This window comes from Saccopteryx leptura, chromosome 10, assembly GCF_036850995.1.
Source record: "Saccopteryx leptura isolate mSacLep1 chromosome 10, mSacLep1_pri_phased_curated, whole genome shotgun sequence".
NCBI classification, from domain to species: Eukaryota; Metazoa; Chordata; class Mammalia; order Chiroptera; family Emballonuridae; genus Saccopteryx; species Saccopteryx leptura.
The window spans coordinates 20,992,008-21,012,369 of NC_089512.1; the positions used below are offsets into that span (position 1 = coordinate 20,992,008).

At 38.6% G+C, this 20,362-nt stretch overlaps 1 protein-coding gene across 4 annotated transcripts in view; it reads right to left on the minus strand.

Annotated features, from left to right (window-relative positions):
• Positions 1–8,189: 8,189 nt before the first annotated feature.
• The window catches only part of RBMS3 (RNA binding motif single stranded interacting protein 3), a 1,408,740-nt gene continuing 1,396,567 nt past the window's right edge, over positions 8,190–20,362 (minus strand). For all 4 annotated transcript variants that reach the window (XM_066351336.1, XM_066351338.1, XM_066351337.1 and 1 more), the window contains 2 exons: positions 11,473–11,553; positions 8,190–8,321 (listed from right to left, as the gene is read on the minus strand). In XM_066351336.1, coding sequence (XP_066207433.1) covers positions 8,190–8,321; positions 11,473–11,553 — 213 coding nt within the window. The remainder of the gene's footprint in view (positions 8,322–11,472; positions 11,554–20,362) is intronic.

Consider the following 20,362-nt stretch of genomic DNA (forward strand, 5'->3'; position numbering starts at 1 on the left):
TGTTATTACTAGTCATCACAGGAACCATGATATATATATTTGATCTCTCTCATTGCCTTTGCAAAGTGTAGACTTACTCCATTTATCTCTGAAGATCGATTTTGTATAGTTTTGTGTTTTTGTTTGTTTTTTAATCTAGTCTTTGCTCCTACTCCCATATTCGACGCTGATATTATTGTACATCGAGCAGGAAATGCCTGGAATACCATGAATCTCTATAAGAGCTTCTCAACAAACAATGTCTTACTCAATGGACTACACTGACACAGAACATCCTCACTGCTCAGGTATGTCATGTTCACCAGTCTCGAAGCATCTATATTTATGAGCTAGGCTGCAGCTATTGTCAAGTTTTATAACCGTACACAAATGTTTCTAATAGCCCTCTCCCATTACTTGCTTGATGCTTCCAGCAGTCTCATTGCCACATGAAAACAAATGAGGAGAAATAAATGGTTGTACTTTACATTTTCATGGTTGCTAGCTGGAGTTTGAGGGAAAAATGTATTGCTATTTATCAGAACTGAATTCACCCCTGTTTATCTTCTCTGTCCCAGGTAAAGTGTGAAAGTGCACACTTAAATAATGATTATGGATTGCACTGATGCCCCAAAAAAACAGATTTCTAAACTTTCAAGGCTGTGTTCATTACAAACAAGAACGCTCTAAGTTGGACAGTGACTATTAGTCTAAATAGTGGACTATTTTAGAAATGAACTTTGGTGGCAAATTAAAAGAGGTATTTTGTGGATGATTTAAAGAGCATGGGAATTATGTGGAAACTGTAGAGTTCTATGCAAACAGAATGTATCATTACTCAGAAGCTTAAAGGACATGTAAGCATGGTAATCAAGGATATAACCTAGACATCATTAACATACTTACAATGTAGAGGGAATTGGTGTTCATAACAGTTCAGTCAGCTAGAGAAGACTTGGAGAATAAAAAGGCCTTGCAGTACTAGAGTTGAGATAAAGGCCTTCTAAGGTCAGTGTGGATGTTGGAAGACTAGGAGTTTGAATTTAACATCACAGTCATTTTGAACCCTCTCATTCTCCACCCCCCCCCCACCCCCACACACAAATAAAGAAAAGCAGAATGAGGAGATTAGAAAGTAGAAAATCATAGTTTTAGAAGCCAACACTTTTCCTTTTAATTTTTTTTTTATTAAGGGAGAAGTAGAGAGGCAGAGAAATGGACTCTCACATTAGCCCTAACCAGGATCCACTCAGCAAGCCCCCTACTGGGCCATGTGCGCTGCCAATCTGGGGCTGCTGCTTTGTTGCTCAGCAACCAAGCTTATTTAGCCCCTGAGGTGAAGCCATGGTGCCATCCTCAGTGCCTGGGGCCAACTTGCTCAAACCTTTGAGCCATGGCTGTGGTAGGAGAAGAGAGACAGATAAAGAACAAATAGGGGAGGGGGTAAGGTGGAGAAGTAGATGGGCGCTTCTCCTGTGTGTCCTGACCAGGAATTGAACCCAGGACTTCCACATGTGGCGCTGATGTTCTACTGCTGAGCCAACTGACCAGGGCCAGAAGTCAAGACTTACAGAGCTGGAAGAAGTTTTAGAGATTATCTAATAATGTAATATTCTCTAGTGTCAGTCCTGAAGAATAGCCTCCTGTGATACCATGCCAAAAAAAAAAAAAAAAAAAAGAAAAAGAAAAAAGGAAAGAAAGAAATCTGTGGTGCAGAGTTTTAGGAAAGATGCATATAGACTCCCACTCCTGGCTTCCTTGTACCAAATTAAGTGTGTGTTTAGGACACCAACAAAAAGGGATTCCAATACAAAAAAAAAAAAAAAGAAGAAGTTTTTGAGAGAATGTAATCTTTTAAATTAGTATCAAAATTGTCATCATGTAGACAATAAAAAATTATAGTACAGTTCTTTAATAATTTAATGTGGTAAAAAAAAATAATACTCTTAGAATTCCAAAGGGCAGGGCACGCTAATCTTTCAGAAAGTGAAACATTTGAAATATTTGTCTGGCCCTCTAGGCAGTCATAGTCATTAGCATTTTAATAGCTTTGAAGAGAACTGCTATTAAGCACTGTTTCTCAACACTGCTTTTGACCGCCCCTCCCTACCCTAACTCCAGGGGATGGTGGTTATTTCTCCCTCAACGCTAGAGATCTCATTTTCTCTCTTTGGAGAACAATCTCATCTCTCACTTTAAAGAAAAGGAGACTCCAAAAGGGCGAGTGACAATTCTTCAGTGGCAAAGATGGAATTTATATCAAGGACTGCTGATTTTGTATAATAGAATATAATCTTCTTGAAGGCACACACATTCCAAAGTCCTACTTATTTTTAAGATTTTCCTACATAGCACAAAGAAAAACTGGTGACTTGGGCAGGAATTGGAATTTCCATGCAACTTACAAAATAAACCACAGGTACCATATTTGGCCTTTTGGGATAAGAATCCAGAGTCCCTTTTGCAGTAATAGTCTTTTTTAACACTGGAAAAAGCATAAATACAAAATATGAAGACCTATTTTTTTAAGCTTGGGTATTTGGAATATTAAAATATTTGCTGACATATAAAGATCCCAAATATAATTTTTTATTCATATGTATATCATTCATATTTCTCAAACTTTTATCCTGCAACTATCTGTTGTGATGTTTCTAATTTACTTTAAAATACCTTTAGTATAGCCCTGGCTGGTTGATTCAGTGGTAGATCATCCGCTAAGCATGTGGATTTCCCAGGTTTGATTCCTGGTCAGGGCACACAGGAGAAGCACCCATATGCTTCTCCACCACTCCCCCTCTTGCTTCTTTCTCTCTTCTCTTTCCATCCCACAGTCCTGGCTCAATTGGTCCAAGCAAGTTGACCCCGGGCACTGAGGATGGCTCCATAGCCTCCCCTCAGGTGCTAAAAATAGCTCTGTTGCCAAGCAAGGAGCAATGGACCCAGATAGGTAGAGCATAGCAGCGTAGGGGACTTGCCAGGTGGATCCAGGTCAGGGTACATGTGGGAGTCTGTCTTTCTGCCTCCTCGTCTCTCACTTAATAAATAATAGATAAATAAAATAAAATACTTTTAGTATAGACATTATGGTGTTAAATGTATGTGTGATAGGTTAAACTACTTTTCAGGGGTGCTCAGCTACCTTAATCAGAATTTCACACCTCATAGGAGGTCAACCATCATTTAATGAGAAAAGCCAGAGGTTTATACAAGCTCTTTAAACTATCCATATCTCAGTTAACATAATGATTGTTGGAAATGGGTTGCCTGATGACAGTAAAGACATGGACAATTAGCATAATGATGCTGAAAATAAGCTGCCACGTGTGAAATTTGGAGGACTCAAGATAACATGAATTCTCTGAAAGTATTTTAGAAATGCCACTATATGTGAATAGGAAAGATATAGACATGTAGAGAAATTTGTAGCCTAGAACATGAGGAATATTGCTTGTGACCTGACCTCAAAACAAGACTCTTAGAGTAGATTTCTTCCCTCTCTAGAAAATGGTAGAATCTAACCTCAGTGAAGTTTTCCATGCTCAGTGTTGTTAGCTCATTTTAAAAAAATAGAGCTGAGACTGCATCAAGTGTGTACAGGGCAAGTGCTATATACTGTTGTGTGCCTCCTTTCTAATGAATGCTTCTTTAATAAATGCCTCTGAGGGTGCCCTAGCATCCCTGCCTGGTTCTCAGTGATGGTTATATAGTCAAAAGAACCCAGGTGGGCCCTGGCCGGTTGGCTCAGCAGTAGAGCTCGGCCTGGCGTGCGGGGGACCCGGGTTCGATTCCCGGCCAGGGCACATAGGAGAAGCGCCCATTTGCTTCTCCACCCGCCCCCTTCCTCTCTGTCTCTCTCTTCCCCTCCCGCAGCCAAGGCTCCATTGGAGCAAAGATGGCCCGGGCACTGGGGATGGCTCCTTGGCCTCTGCCCCAGGCGCTAGAGTGGCTCTGGTTGAGGCAGAGCGACGCCCCAGAGGGGCAGAGCATCGCCCCTGGTGGGCAGAGTGTTGCCCCTGGTGGGTGTGCCAGGTGGATCCTGGTCGGGCGCATGCGGGAGTCTGTCTGACTGTCTCTCCCCGTTTCCAGCTTCAGAAAAATACAAAAAAAAAAAAAAAAAAAAAAGAACCCAGGTGTTTCCATGACCCACATGCTTAGTGCAGTGCCCGGTGTCTTCCTCAAATGGTTTTCAAGAATCTCATGTCTTCCAGCTTCCCTTGGCTGAAACTGATACAAATTTAGAGAGGGTCACATTAAGTTCTTCCTTTTAGGAAATCTCAGAAAGGGTTGTCATCTACCTGTTTATTTGACTTGGGATATTGTCTTCGTTTTCATTCAATGTTTTATGGTTCTGTTGTTGTTTCAAGTGAAAAGCGCTTAGCACTTTGTAGCATTGTTAAAGAGAGGAAGTTGAGAGTATAAACAGGACCTGTTAAAAATTTTCTCCAGGTTTAAAGAAATGTCCGCAAGGCAATGCAAATGGTTTTCACATGTCACCCATTTGGAAAGTTCCATGTTCCAGGGCACTTCCATCTGTGTCATGTTGCAGCAGCGAGTACACCCTGTGGAACACCCTGTAACATACGGTCCTGCATGAGTGCAAAAGGAAATGCCTTCAAACAAGGAAACCCCTCAAGTATAATTATTACCCCCAGGAGGACATGGGATGGAGGACTTATATTCTTGATATTTATTATCTGTGGAGAGCTCTGCATTGTCAACCATAAGAGTACATGGCTCAAGGCACATAATCACAGAGCCACCAGTTTTTTTTGTTTTTTTTTTACTCTTTTTTTAAAATTTATTTTATTTTATTTATTCATTTTAGAGAGGAGAGAGAGAGAGAGAGAGAGAGAGAGAGAGAGAGAGAGAAGAGAGAGAGAGAGACAGGGGGCAGGAGCTGGAAGCATCAACTCCCATATGTGCCTTGACCAGGCAAGCCCAGGGTTTCAAATCGGTGACCTCAGCATTTCCAGGTCAACGCTTTATCCACTGCGCCACCACAGGTCAGGCCAGTGCCACCAGTTTTAAACTCAAACATTTAAAGTTTTATGAGGTCAACTTCAGACTTCCTCAAATATTTCAAAATATAAAGGTTTGAATGGATTCACTGTAAGGATACTTCAATCCCTGGTCTTTCTCCACAAATCACGCCCTCCTCTTCCTCTCTGATTTTTCTCCTCTGCCTCTGTTAGTGGTGTCAATATCTCCACAGGATGGCTTGAACTTTTAAAGTCCTGTTCTCGTTTTTGTCTTACTTCATTATATTTCCCTGTCTTCCACGCGCACCACTGCATTTGCCACTATCATATTTCAGAACTTTGTTCCCTTTTGTCTGAACCACTGTGATAACAAGACTGTCTGTTTCCATTGCTTCCAAATCCGCTGTCTACGTCAACTGGTAGAACACGCATAGAATAAAGACAATGCTGTCCAGGCACTGAAATATAGCCTCGGATATGAGAATCTGGGTCCAATTTGCTTTTTTACACTATTCTACAACTCTGCATCTACTCCTCAAAGAAATCATCTGGGTTTTCCCACTCCTGGACATTGGCCAGGATGTTACTCCACTTGGAAAAGTGTTCCTTTTTGTAAGACACAGTTCTGGTTGCCAAAACCTTCACCAAAGCTTACACAACCAAGAAAAATTAAGCACATTCTTCTCTGACTTACTTTATGATAGTACTTTTAAAAAGAGCTCTGTTCATTTTCTTCCTTGAAGTCTACTTGTCTATGTGTAGGTTTTAATCCTGTACTAGATGTAAATCCTTTAGGGCAGAGATCCTGTCACTTAGCCTAGTACCTGGAATAAGGTACTATCAGTGTAATAGGGCCCTGGTGTAGAGGTGGACGGGGAGATTCTCACTAGACTCTGTGAGAGGCAGAGATGCTCTCTTTGAGTCAGGCAGAGCATTCGTCTCTCCATCACATGAAACAATGACCATGGAAAGGTGCAGATGGCCTTGAGAAAGAGCATCTCACTGTGGGCTCACAAGTAGGGGCAGCTAAAGCTGATTCCATCAGGTGGGGAGAGAAGGAGGATCTGGACAATTTACAAGAGGGTGAAATCTGCATCCTAAAAGCCATCCTTGAAATGCGTCTCTCTATACTCAGCTTCCACTGGTAATAGAGTTATGGAAATATAAATAAAGTTCTGCCATTTCTTGTCTTAAATTCCTCCCAAGGTTTTCTGGCTCACAGCATAAAACCAAGAATAATGACAACACAAAGTCAAGTAACCAAGGACCAAAGGCTCTACAAAAGTTAACCTCTTTGACTTCATCTCTTACAACTCACCCCACTGTGGCCCCATCCACCACACTTTAGCCTCAGGTCCCCATTCCAGATCTTTGAGTTTCTGCTTGTTCTGTCTGGAATGTTTTTTCTCCAAAGCTCTCTATGATTAGCCTTTAATTATCTTTCAGACCAAGCCTATATGAGAGACCTTTCTTGTTAATAAATTTTAGGTGTATATATACAGTCACTTTCTATCACAAGAATCTTTTTAAGCAATCTCCTTTAAAATCTTGTTGCTTTTTGATCATTTGCTGATTGATCCATTGATTCTGAATCTACTCCTAGTAGAAAATAAACTCCAAAGCCATCTGCTTCTTTCATTAGTCTTTCGCTAGCATCTAGAATGCTATCTGTCACATAATAGGCACTCAGTGGATAATTGTTGATGGGATAAATCGAAAGCATATTTATCATTTATCTGGACATCATTAAACTGTTACAAAGAAGGTTCTAGGATCACTGTTTTCCTCATTACACTTTAAAATAGCCGAGCCAGTTTCAACTCAACAGCCTTGAAAAATGATTTTGGCAAATAATGTGTCTCTCATCTTCCACCAGCGTCTCTCCCTGTGCTTCCCTATTGCCAATCTCTACTCCATTTTTTATATAATTTGCTGAGCAGACTAAAAAAATTCCAGTATACCAAGTGCCAGAATCTACCATATTGTTTGGTACGTGTAACAGTGATTTACACAGGCTGTATGTGAATTTTAAAAAATGCTTTATTTACTATGGATTTTTTCTGAAAGCTGTTATGTGATAGTAATGATGATAATGATGATACCTTATATTTGTAGGGTTAAGTCATATTCTGAGTACATTTAATTCACAGAACTGATTTTAGAAGTTGAACCATAAATGGAAGACTCCATTTTCATGATTAATCTTTCAACAACCAACAAATCTCTAAATGTGAACTGAGATTAAAGAGGAATGATGATCAAGAAATGGAACAGAAGGGATCACTGGGAATTTTCTGTTTACCACGGCTGTGATTATTGTATATTATGTAGAATAGTTTGCATGACAAGACATCTGTATATGGACTGAACTTTTGTTAAATTTTTTTGGCTTCAATCAGAACCTCTCAAATTTTAATCGACATAATCTCATTCAACACCAAGCCACTGTACTTTTCTTGAATGATTTAAGGGTTTTAAGAGTAATTTTATGTGATTTTTGCTTTGTCATTTATTCCTGAATAATACCGTACTTTCTGTTGTTTTATATTTTACATTACTGTTTACACTCTTTTTACATGAATGATTTTAGTAGGTGTTCAAAGCAGCTCTTCAATAACAGTGTTAATATTTTCATTTAAGAATGAGAAAATGGAGACCAAAAATGCAGGCTCACTATTTAGTTTCATGTGACAATATTAGAGTTTCCCCAAAATATACACAATAGACTTTTTGTGTGTGTGTAAAAATGGCTACAATGCTCACTTCTGCATCCAAGTCTTTTGGTAGTGAACCCTGGGCTTGGCCATGCTATGTATAATGCTTTGGCCCGAGGGGCAACAGTAAATGAGTCTCAAACAACCAAAAAAAAAATGCTGATCATTTGGGCTTCCTCTCTTGTTCTCTAAATTTTGAGACTCATGTGAATAAGTCCAGTGGAGAACTAAAAACATGTGGCTCAATCGCTTTGATCAGTCAACCAACAGCCAACCAATGCCCAGAAGCAGAGCTGCAAAAATGACTAGCAGCTGTCCCCAGATGCTTGAGCAAGTACAGCCAGCTAGTCACCTGAGGTCAGCTCAGATTGTCAACCGACATAATCATGAACCAAAAAAAAATGGTTGTCACTAAGTTTGAGATGGTCCGTATTGCAGTAAAAAGAAACAGGTACATGAGAGAGGGAAATCAGGATGGCTGATCTGGAGGGAAAGAGCCTAGTATAGCCCAAACTTACTTAGACTGTTGGTAAGAATATGCAGATGCATGTTCGTTGGATGTGTCCACTGCTATCTGTTGCTGCTGACCACTGGTGTCCTGGGATGAAGGTGCCACTGTCTGGGGAGAGGTATCAGCAACAACACCCTAAGGAGGCAAATAAGAACACAAAGCCTTATTGGCTTCAGCAAAGAACCCTCTTCCAGGTGGACTGCAGAGAATACTCTTCTCCTACTTGGCTTGAGTAAAATTACACGAAGCACCACAATTAGTACTTAAAGGAAGACCACAGATCATACTTGGATAAGGGCTGAGAAATTCACCTCCATGTGCAACCAGAATATCCTTGGAGCAGTCAAATAACCCGAAAATCATTTTGCTTATACTTAGAATTTTTAAATCATAGTTGTAGACAGTCACACTAAATGGCAATTTATTAATAAAATTTCACGCAGGATTCCTACAAAAACTTGTATATTCAAGCACTTTCTTGGGATAGTGCACTGTATGTACCATGTCTATATGATCTGACAAAGCAATGAACTCTGACCTTAATAAAAGTCTACATCAAAGCCTGGAATTCTTTTAAAAGAATACCATTAAGGAGGTTTGCCCTCAGCAGTGTGATTTGTTTTATTTTCCAGAGCGTGACCTGGATTTCATTTAGCGGTTTCAGAGAAAGAACCAAACAAACAACCTTTCTTTTGATTTGCTCCTTCCCTTACCCTTTCATTCTGTTCCTCAGATACCAACAAGAATAAATTCCTGTTGTTGGTCATTATTTAGTGACACAGGCTTGGTTCCCAGAGAGGTATAGGTGGTTTTATTTGGCAATTACTAGGCTTAAAAAAGGCATCTGTCTTACTATATTCTTCTGGTTTTACTTATAGCCTTGGACACCTGCAGCGATATTGGGTTTCAGATGTTCTTGGTCAACTCCCTGTTATTAAAGACCCTTGAGTTCCTCAGAATCTGAAAAGTCTCCCCATGTTAATTCAGTATCTTTTCCCCTAATGCTTTTTGTTATCGTGCATTTTTTTTGGGGGGGGGGGACCTTCCATCAGTACTTACTTGTGTAGATACTGGTGGATTTTTCATGGGTGTTTTTACATAGAAAATGAATTAGCATTTTTCCTTAAAAGCATAAATTCAAGGCAATATATCAGAGTGCACTTCTATTTTTCTTAATGAAAGACTTCTTTTTAAATCCTAGATTTAACTATCATTTGACTGTTGCCAATAAGCCACGTTGTCAAGTGTGTCTCATTATTTTATAGTCACCAAAATGCTCAGATTCTGTAGATAAGCACACACCAGGGTGCAGAGACAGAGAAATGCCAATATGTAGCAGAAATTTATGTTTGAATGTCCAGATTCATAATTTTCTCATGTCCTAAAGTGCTTTTTGATAGCTAAATGTAACAAAAATGTGTTTTAATCTCATATTCTTAAAATTTGGAAAATCTTATTAAAAAATTTTTAATACTGACACATTCTTTGGGACCTACAGATCTGGAACACAAAAATATTTAAAAATTGGACTTCTGTGGGTTCCTAAATTACATGATAGTGTCCTCTTAAATGTCTGTTTCTTTCCCAAACCTCGGTGGCAGCAAATATTTGTCATACACCAAACGGAAGAACGGATTTTAAAAATGTGGTATACACATGTATATATACAATGGAATACTAGTCAGCCATAAGAAAATAAAATATCGATTCCCGGCCAGGGCACATAGGAGAAGCGCCCATTTGCTTCTCCACCCCTCCGCCGCGCTTTCCACTCTGTCTCTCTCTTCCCCTCCCGCAGCCGAGGCTCCATTGGAGCAAAGATGGCCCGGGCGCTGGGCATGGCTCTGTGGCCTCTGCCTCAGGCGCTAGAGTGGCTCTGGTCGCAATATGGCGACGCCCAGGATGGGCAGAGCATCGCCCCCTGGGGGGCAGAGCACCGCCCCTGGTGGGCGTGCCGGGTGGATCCCGGTCGCGCGCATGCGGGAGTCTGTCTGTCTCTCCCTGTTTCCAGCTTCAGAAAAATGCAAAAAAATAAAAAATAAAATAAAAAAAATAAAAGAAAAGAAAAGAAAAGAAAATATTGCCATTTGCGACAACATGGATGGATTAAAAGATACTATTCTAAGTGAAATAAGTCAGATAAAAAGGGAAAAAAATCATATCATTTTACTCAAATGTGAAATATAAAACAAAAAAATAAATAAATAACCAAAACAAGAACAAACTCATAGAGACATACAACAGATTGGTGGTTACCTGAGGGGAAGGGTGGGTTCAGGAAGGGCAAAATAAGTGAAATATGTGGTGACAATTGAAAATTAGATTTTTGGTGGTCAGTGCTATGTAGTCTATTCAGATGTTGAATGGTAATGTTATATAGCTGAAACTTATATAATGTTAGAAGCCAATGTTACCTCAATTAAAAAATATTCAAATTCGGATTCAGTAGGTTCAGGTGGTGGCTGAGAGTTTACAGTTTAAAACAAGCTCCCCAGTGATGCTTGTTATGCTGACCCAGGGACCACTCTGAATAATAATAAGACTAGAGAACTAGCTCATTCAAATACTTGCAAGCTTTTTCCCCCCTCCCCTTTTAAGGGTATTTATGGTTAGCATTTGATGGGGTAGAAACTTGGTCTCTGATCTTTTCTCTAAATATGAAAAAGACCACTTCCCTCATACCTTTATAGCAAGTTCACTTATTTTATGTGTAAAGGAAAACCTAGACGTATCTAAGCAAAGGCGCAAATTTTCATATACTGAGCTAGCAATTTCAAATCTTAGAGCAGCACAAAAATCACACATAAGAATTCCTTGGGGCCCTGGCCGGTTGGCTCAGCGGTAGAGCATCGGCCTGGCGTGTGGAGGACCCGGGTTCGATTCCCGGCCAGGGCACATAGGAGAAGCGCCCATTTGCTCTCCACCCCCCCTCCCCTCCTTCTTCTCTCTCTCTTCCCCTCCTGCAGCCAAGGCTCCATTGGACCAAAGATGGCCCGGGCACTGGGGATGGCTCCTTGGCGTCTGCCCCAGGCGCTAGAGTGGCTCTGGTCGCGGCAGAGCGACGCCCCCTGGTGGGCAGAGCGTCGCCCCTGTTGGGCGTGCTGGGTGGATCCCGGTCGGGCGCATGCGGGAGTCTGTCTGATTGTCTCCGTTTCCAGCTTCAGAAAAATACAAAAAAAAAAAAAAAAAAAAAAAAAAAAGAATTCCTTGTTTTCTGGGGACCACAGTCTATGTGGCTGAGCTGTACCTCTCTGAGCCACTTTCTGTAAGACAGAGCCAGACTTACTTCAATAGAAACAGCTGTCGGAGGCACAGGCGTGTACTGGGGAATGTAGGTCCCTTGCATAGGAGCAGCAGCAGTCATATACTAGAGGGAATCAAAGAAAAAGGCGGGTGAACTTGGGATTGCAACCAACAAGAAAAGCAGACATCACACGAGATATGTGGCCCATGGCCAGTGAATGAGTAAAGTTAAACTCTACTTTGACCAAAAATAAGGCAGCTCCTATCAGCATAGAATGACCTCTTCTTACTGATTCATTATAATGGCCGCCCACTTCCACATCAGTCCAAGTTAATTCACCTTCATTCACTCACTTGGAAAACAGTCTATATCAGATCTCAAATATTTCACTGTCATGTCTAAAACATAAACTCCATGAGGGCTGGGATGATGTCTTCTTTTTTCTCTATTTTATTGCTGGCATCTATCACGTAGTAGGTTCTCAACAAATTATTTGTTGAATGAATGAATCATAATGTTAATAATAATTTCTGGTCTAAACGTAATAGAGGACTAATGCAAGAAATACTTATGTGGCAACATTCAGAGTTGGCAAATGTCATCAGTGTGTCATTTTCTCATCACTATTTTATATATAAAAAGATAGTGTTGAAGATAATGTTGAAGGATCCTTTGTTCCCCTCCCCATCCCATTCTCATGTCACAGTCAAGATCTCCTTTTCAGCTCCTTAAATTCCCTAAATATTTTTCATCCAAATAAACAATGAAACATTTAAATAATTTTTTCACTAAGTTGTAGCACTCAGTAGTATATGTATTGGGCACGACATGTATTTTTGCAATGAAGATAGGGAGTCCTTATTAATATAAATAATGGTATGCTCAAAATGACATGCTCACCTAACAGAAAGTATTACCCATATTCCCATTTTTAATACATATTTTATCTCCCCCGCCCGGCAAATTCAAAGCTCTACTCTTTGAGAATGGAATTTTCTATAGAATCCACTATATTTCTGAGTTTCTAAACTTGGTGAGATTCACAGAACTTTAGGACCAGAATCATCTACTGAAGACAAGATTTTGCAATTCACAAAGGTTAGAGAAATCACATTTAGGGAAAATAACAAGCCTGTGAGTATTTATTCTCCTAAATTTGCTGAGTTCAAAAATTAAGGTCATACATAAATATGCAAAACTTAAATTACTATGTTTTACATATCTTGGTTCTTTCACTATCTAAGGGCCATGATGATTTAGAATCAAGGGACTATCTAAAAGGAGACTAGCTCATCAGTTGTTGTTTAATATTTATGGAAAATTATAGCAGTAAAGCAATTCTGGAATAAATGTCTCTTCATTGTAAACTAAGTACTGTCCTACTGTATTTATTTGCTAAAAATAGAGACAGCCTTGATGAAACAGCTCAAACCGAGCTGTTCTCTGTATTCTAGTTGTTACTAATGACGACTGAGTGCAATGCATATCCTATGTTAAACAGCCTTGTAACTTGGACAAAGAAGGATTGTTTGAAAAGACCTGGTGATATTAATAATTTAGCATTATATTTGAAAATTATTAGATATTTCCGTGTCCTGTCCTTTGTGATCTTATAATGCTCATTACTCTTCTTTTAAAATGTTCAGACTATTATCTCCTTGAAGGCATGGGCCAAGTGTTTCTTGTCTCTGCATCTTATATAACACACCAAATGCCTGATTCTCAGTAAGTTATTGCTCAACAGCTGAATATAAGGATACGAGCAGAAAGCCTTCCCATTCCAAATAAAAATTTTGCATGCCTCTTACTCATTGGCAATTCTGAGCTCAGTACAGATATTAATTTCACCAACCCCATAATGTGTTTATATAATGCTTAAGTAAACACTTTACCTAACTCATTGTCCTGGTACCCTTAAGCAGATAATAATAACTCAGGTATCTGATTGCATCCACTTTTTAAAATAAAAATAGAACTCTGGAGTCATGTTTCAGCAAATACTACTTTACATCTAGATACCTATGGCAGGTGTTTGCCTTACCAACCAAACTGTTTTAGAAAGCACGTCGGGAGATACTTATTGTCCCCTGACTGTTTCAGACAGGTGGTTTGACTGTGTTATACAGGTTTTAAATATCTTTCGACTTAGTTTATCCTAGAATATATATTTTCTAGAGGTGCTAGTACAAGTGAAAAGAAAAAAAGCTTTCTGTGTTTTAACACATTTGAGCAATGCTGCCTAATATATTCTTTTCTTTGATATTGACATATAATAAAAAAAAAACTCTGGAGAAATCATATTTTACAGAAGCCTAGGTAAAGGTGATTAAACCAGCATTTCCAAAACTCTTTCTGGTAGCACCTAATAATTTTGCTTAGAACTAGTGCTCTAAAGAATGCCTTTTGGGAAGTGCTTTTTAAATTGAATCTCAAAAATCTTGGTAGAGTTGAAGCAAGTGGAAATACGTTTTTACCAACTATGAATTTATCTAAGCACGGAGTTGAGACATTTGTGGCACATATTCTACCCTTTGAAGTATAATTTTCTAAGAGTTATAATACACAATTAAAAGGATAATCCGTCATGGATTCGGGTCTTTTCTATTCCAGAGTTAGTAATTCCAAACTTCACCCCTAGACCTAATAAGTGCGCATGTGCATAAGACAATGACGTCACTGGCACCCATCAGTAGGACTGGCCTCTGATCCAGCTCTGCTTCCACTGTCCGCATCTTTAAGGAGGTGGTTCTGTGAACTAGATGTCGGAACGTGGCCCGAGGCCATAGAGAGCAATCTCTCCAGGTTCACAGGACAATTCACCTCAGTTTTTAGACCTCTTCCAAACTAGAGTTCCCAGGCAGTGCAGTTAATGGAAAGCATAGTCTATAGTTCTTAGCTCAGCTTCTTCTAATGACTCTGAGCTCTTCCAAACCTCAACTGTGTTTTATCCAGTAAAACTGAATCTATAAATCTTCATGCCTCCCAAGATAATTCAGTGACGTGTGACCATGAACTAAACTGAACTCCTTATGGTATAAATTCATACTCATCTTCTGCTTAGAAAAGTGCTGTGTGCTAGGCAGGATGGTTCACCAATTTTACACATTGACAAACTGAGACCTACATATAGTGGGAATCAAATCCAGTTCTTCTAAACTGTCATTCAGCATAAGCATACTTTTCAGCCCATTTTATTACCTTTGAAATTAAGCAAATAAGGTCTTAGGAGCTTCCTTTTGATTATCTCCATGGAATATAGATATTGTTTATTTTAATTAATGGGTTTTAATAACTATTTCTGACTAAGAAATATAGGATTATATGCCTATGATTAATGTTTTTATTTCCATACATTTTTAAATCTTACTTATACTCAGAATATCTTATTTTCTTCTAGGAGGGCTACCCCATATGCTTAATTTATTTTATTGCTGAACTTGCTTTTCTGTTTTTATTCTGAAGAGAACCAGTAGAGACTTTATAGTATAAATGAGATCATCTCAAGTTTAATGTTATGTGTGTATATATCTTTTAATAATAATAAAAAAAGCACTACTTTCAGGGTTTTTTTTTCTTCTGTCAAGAAAAAACTAATAGGGCTTGAGAATTTCATCTGAAAATTAGGCATAGACACTTATTTCAAACAAGTTGACACTATGAAATTTTATACCCTTTAAGACTATTAACTCTGGATAAAATTTTGCAATAAAACTCTTCTGTAGTAGACATATGTTTTGTAGGGTAAAGCCTTAAGAAGTGATAGCCTTGTAAAATTAGGAGCAAGTGCTTACAGGAAATGGCTACAGCTATGTGTAAGATAAACCCTCAGCCTTGATTACCTAGTGACAAACAATCCTGATTTTTTTTTTTTTTTTGCAAGCACACAGCTTGATTTCCTTAAGGGACAAACTATAGTCAGATTTAATAATCTAGGCTGCACAAAAAATTACCTAGATCTGGATGCCTCAGGGGCTGCTTTCCTTTTATCCAGCTAGCAACTGACATAGGACCAAGAGGAGAAGAACCTGTGATATAAACATATCTGCCCCTTTGACTTGATAAATTCCCTTAGATTGTTATTAAAATCATCACAGGAATGGTGTACATCCTTAAAGCTAATTTTCTTCTTGGATATTTCTCAAAAGCTGTAAAAATAAGTCTGCCATAGTTCTCTGATGAGTAGAGAGTATTTTGCATTTTTTTTATATGACGGGAGCATTACAATGAGATAATAACGACACAATGAATAAATCCATACAATATTTCCGTGTACTATCAAGTACAAAGTTTGACATGAATGGATACATTTTATTTTTTGGTAAACAGTTTGATGATTTTTACATATTCTGAAAGCACCAGATTCTCACATGTAGGCAGGAGACCTGGAAAGCCACTTTCAAGCCCGCAGACTAAATTCCAGACTCCATCACTTGCTCCAAGAAGTCTAGACACTGCCTCACCAAGAGAATTATACAAAGAGAAGGGGAAAAATGGTGAAACCAGGGAGAAATTGTGTGTTTGCCTATTTCAGTTAGGACAAACTGTTTCTGTTACTGGGCATCACTGATTATTTTTCAGTTAACAAAGACAGAAAACTGAAATTTTTAGCTTTGGACTTACTTTCTCTTCCCCTACAAAACAAATCAAGAATGTTTTAGATATTTTTGGTGAGAAAACATTTTTTGATTATTTATAGTGCAAATGAGTGGCAAGAAAGATCCCACTTTTTCATTTTTAGAATTTCCTAAAATAATTTTTCAAACTTGCTCATTTGAGTTCTCATTATACTACTTAGATTTTAAATTGGTGTTTCCAGTGCGTGCTATAAAATTCATAAATCTGTTAACAAATTTCAGCAAGGAAACTTGTCCAGGCCCTAGCAGACCCAGAAAGTCAATGGGAAGGATATAGGCAAACTATAAAATGCACCTCAGAAAAGAAGTTGAGTAGAGAAAGCAGTAATTGTGGTAGCTGGTGCTAACAGTGTGCAGTATGAATTACTTTTAAGACCATCTAGTACAAAGTTTCTTCTAATAAAGGAAGTTTGAGGGTAGAGGGAACAGCTCAGTTATGATGCATCAGGGGTGGGCAAGGGGCTGAGGGAGAGGCACCGTGTCTCTTAGACAGAGGTATTCTGCAGTTTTGAGGGCATATTTTTTTTTGAACTTGTAAAATTGTACTGTATAATCTCATTTGGGGAGCAATCCTTGAGTTTGGGATGGCAAATTTGTATCATTTTGCATGCTTGCTTTGACTAAGTAGTAATAGCTGCCTGGAGTGTAATTCTTAGAATGCTTTCTTGGTCTTCATGTCACTCAATGAATGAGAAATTATTTCCATAGAGGAAGAGAGATGGAGAGATTCTCCTTAAAAGGAGAGAAAGCACACAAGGATATGTAAGGATGGACTCCTACCTGAACTTGTATTGCTCAGTTTCTCCTATAATCCTTTTTTTTGTCCACTTTTGTCCATGAATTGGACAGGAAAATTAAGTGGGGTCTCCATCCAGAATAATAATAGTATATGTTTTCATAGAAATATTTCAGGAAAATTATTATTATTTCAGGAAAATAATATTTCAGGAAAATTAAGTGGGCTCTTCATCTAGAATAGTAATAGTGTATGCTTTTGTGATGTTTTATGTGAGTATTAGTTTATAAAGTAGACTATTTACTCTTTAAGATGCTAATATAGAAATCACACAATAGACAGCCATGAATAATGAAAATAGCTGTCCCTGGAGAGTAGGTGGTAGTGACTACAGATAGCAACATTTATTTCACACACCAGGAGTACAAACACTGGAAAAGAAGGCCAGTTAGTGGACTTGATAGAAACGGGAGCCCCAAATTCTTAGGAGTATGTAGCCTACATTATCCCATCCAGCTCCTCAGTATAGTACTGAACATAACCCACAGAGAGACATGTATTAAATTATTAAACCAAAAATCCGGATTGTTGTTGTATTCTGGGCTGGGGGCCATTTGTTGTGGCATACAGTAATGAGAGTAACTCTTGAAGGTTGTTTTCAGCTTAGAAATTCAAGAAACTTCATTCCCTGTGAGCAGTAACCATCCCCATGTGATCACAGGCTATGGAGGTCTTGAATTTTGTAGAGAAAGCAATTTTCATGAATGTATTGGAGTAAAAAATAAAAAGCCCATCAGGTTCGAGCATGTTCATAGATCATTGTGGTAGCAATGCAAATAAAAGATAACACTATGGAAATATAGCTGATTAAGAAATTATGTTTTATAATGTGAACTAGAAACAACTCTATATATACATTATAAATTCTCTATCTCCTCCTCATTTTGTGTGTGTGTGTGTGTGTGTGTGTGTGTGTGTGTGTGTGATAGGTAACATAAAACCTAGAAAAAAATGGGACAGAGGAGAGATCCAGTGAACCACAAACACAACTCAGGAGATAAAGATAAATGAGATAAAAATGGAAAACTAATTGTACACCAGATTTCAGAATGTAGACAATTATGAAAGCATATTTACACTAAAGTAGTGGAAATGAAAGACTCATTGATTTTAATAGAGAATGGAAAGTAAGAAAATAGGAAAGATAATAATAGGATATTATGAACAACTTTATGCCTATAAATTTGACAACTTATATTAAATAGATAAATTTGTTGAATAGCACAGTTTAACAAAACTGACACACAAAAATAGAAAATTTGAATAGTTATTTTTCTACTAAAGATATTGAGTTAATAATCCAACACCTTTCATAATAAAATCTTCAGTTTCAATTGGCTTTTTGGGTGAGTTTTCCAAACATTTAAGAAATAAATAATACCAGTCTTATATAAACTCTTCCAGAAAATAATACAAAAGGAACATTTCCTAATTCATTTTCCAAAGTTAGCATACTCTTTATACCAAAAAATAGGGACATTACAAGAAGGAAAGTTACAGCCCAATATCTCTCATAAACATTTATACAAATTTCCTAAATTTACTTCAGGATTAAAAAGTAGGTTTAGCACTTAGAAATAAGTCAACATAATTCACTACATTGACAGAAAAAAGAAGAAAATTATATGTTTATTTCAAAAGATTCAGGGGCCCTGGCTGGTTGGCTTAGAGGTAGAGCATTGGCCCAGCGTGTGGATGTCCCAGGTTTGATTCCCAGTCAGAGCACACAGGAGAAGAGACCTTCTGTTTCTCCACCCCGTTCTCTCTCCCTTTTCGCTTTCTTTCTCTCTTCGCCTCCCGTAGCCATGGCTTGATTGGTTTGAGCACATGGGCCTTGGTGTTCAGGATGGCTCTGTGGAGCCTCCACCTCAGGTGCTAAAAATAGCTTGGGTGCAAGCATGGCCCCAGATGGGCAGATCAACATGGGTTGCTTGGGTGGATCTCAGTGGGAGCATATGCTGATGTCTGTCTCACTATCTTCCCTCTTTTCACTTGGAAAAAAAAAGATTCAGAAATATCTTTGATAAAATATAATACCTATAGATTAGAAAATGTCTCAGTGTACTAGGAATATATGGAAACTAAGAATAGAAGGCTATATACCAAAAAAATGCAGCTAACATCACAGTTAATGGTGACGTATGGCACACTTTCTTTTTGAACTTTGGAATGAGATAAATAAGTCTATTATCATTTCTTCTATTTTTGTTTTGGAGGTTCTAGACCAGGGGTCCCCAAACTTTTTACACAGGGGGCCAGTTCACTGTCCCTCAGACCGTTGGAGGGCCGCCACATACAGTGCTCCTCTCACTGACCACCAATGAAAGTGGTGCCCCTTCCGGAAGTGAGGTGGGGGGCCAGATAAATGGCCTCAGGGGGCCGCATGTGGCCCATGGGTCATAGTTTGGGGATGCCTGTTCTAGACAGTAAAATAAGATAAGAAAATAAAGAAAAATAAAGGCATAAAAATGAAGAAACTGTCATTATTCACAGGTGACATGACTAATATATACAGTCCAAATAATACATTAAAAAAATTGTTAGAATTAATAAGGAGACCCTGGCTGGTTGGCTCACTGGTAGAGCTATAGCCCAGTGTGTTGAAGTCCTGGGTTTGATTCCCAGTCAGGGCACACAGGAGAAGCAGATGGCTGCTTCTCCACCCCCCCCCCCCAATCTTCCCCTCCAGCAGCCATGGCTTGAATGAGCAAGTTGGCCCCAGGTACTGAGGATGGCTCCATGGTCTTGCCTCAGGCACTAAAGTAGCTTGGTTGCCAAGCAACGGAGCATCAACTCCAGATGGGCAGAACATCAGGCTGCCTGGTGGATCCTAGTTGGAGTACACATGGAAGTCTATCTCTGTCTCCCCTCCTCTCACTTCATTTAAAAAAAAAAAGAATTAATAAGGAAATTTAGCAAGGAGCTGGATACAAGTCAATAATAATTATATTTACATATATCAGCAGAAATTATAAATGAAATATGAAGTACTGTATGAAAGCATCAAAAATATCAAATGCCTAGAAATAACTCAGAAAAGGCATGAACATTTTTGAACTGAAGATTAAAATGCATTGATGAGAGAAATTAAATAAAACTTAAATAAATGTAGAGATATATTATACTCATGGACTATTAGATTCCATATTGTAAAAATGTTAATTATTCTAAAAAAAAATCTACACATTCAATGCAATTCCAATTGAAATCCAAACAATTTTTTTAAAGACTTTATTTATTCATTTTAGACAGGAGAGAGAGAGAGAGAGAAAGAAAGAGAATGAGAGAGAGAGAAGGGAGGAGCAGGAAGCATCAACTCCCATATGTGCCTTGACCAGGCAAGCCCAGGGTTTTGAACCAGCGACCTCAGCATTCCAGGTCGACGCTTTATCCACTGCGCCACCACAGGTCAGGCCAAACAAATTTTTTGATAGAAAGCAACAAACTTACTTCATAATGGATATGGAAATAGAAGGAACCTAAAACATCCAAGACAATTTTG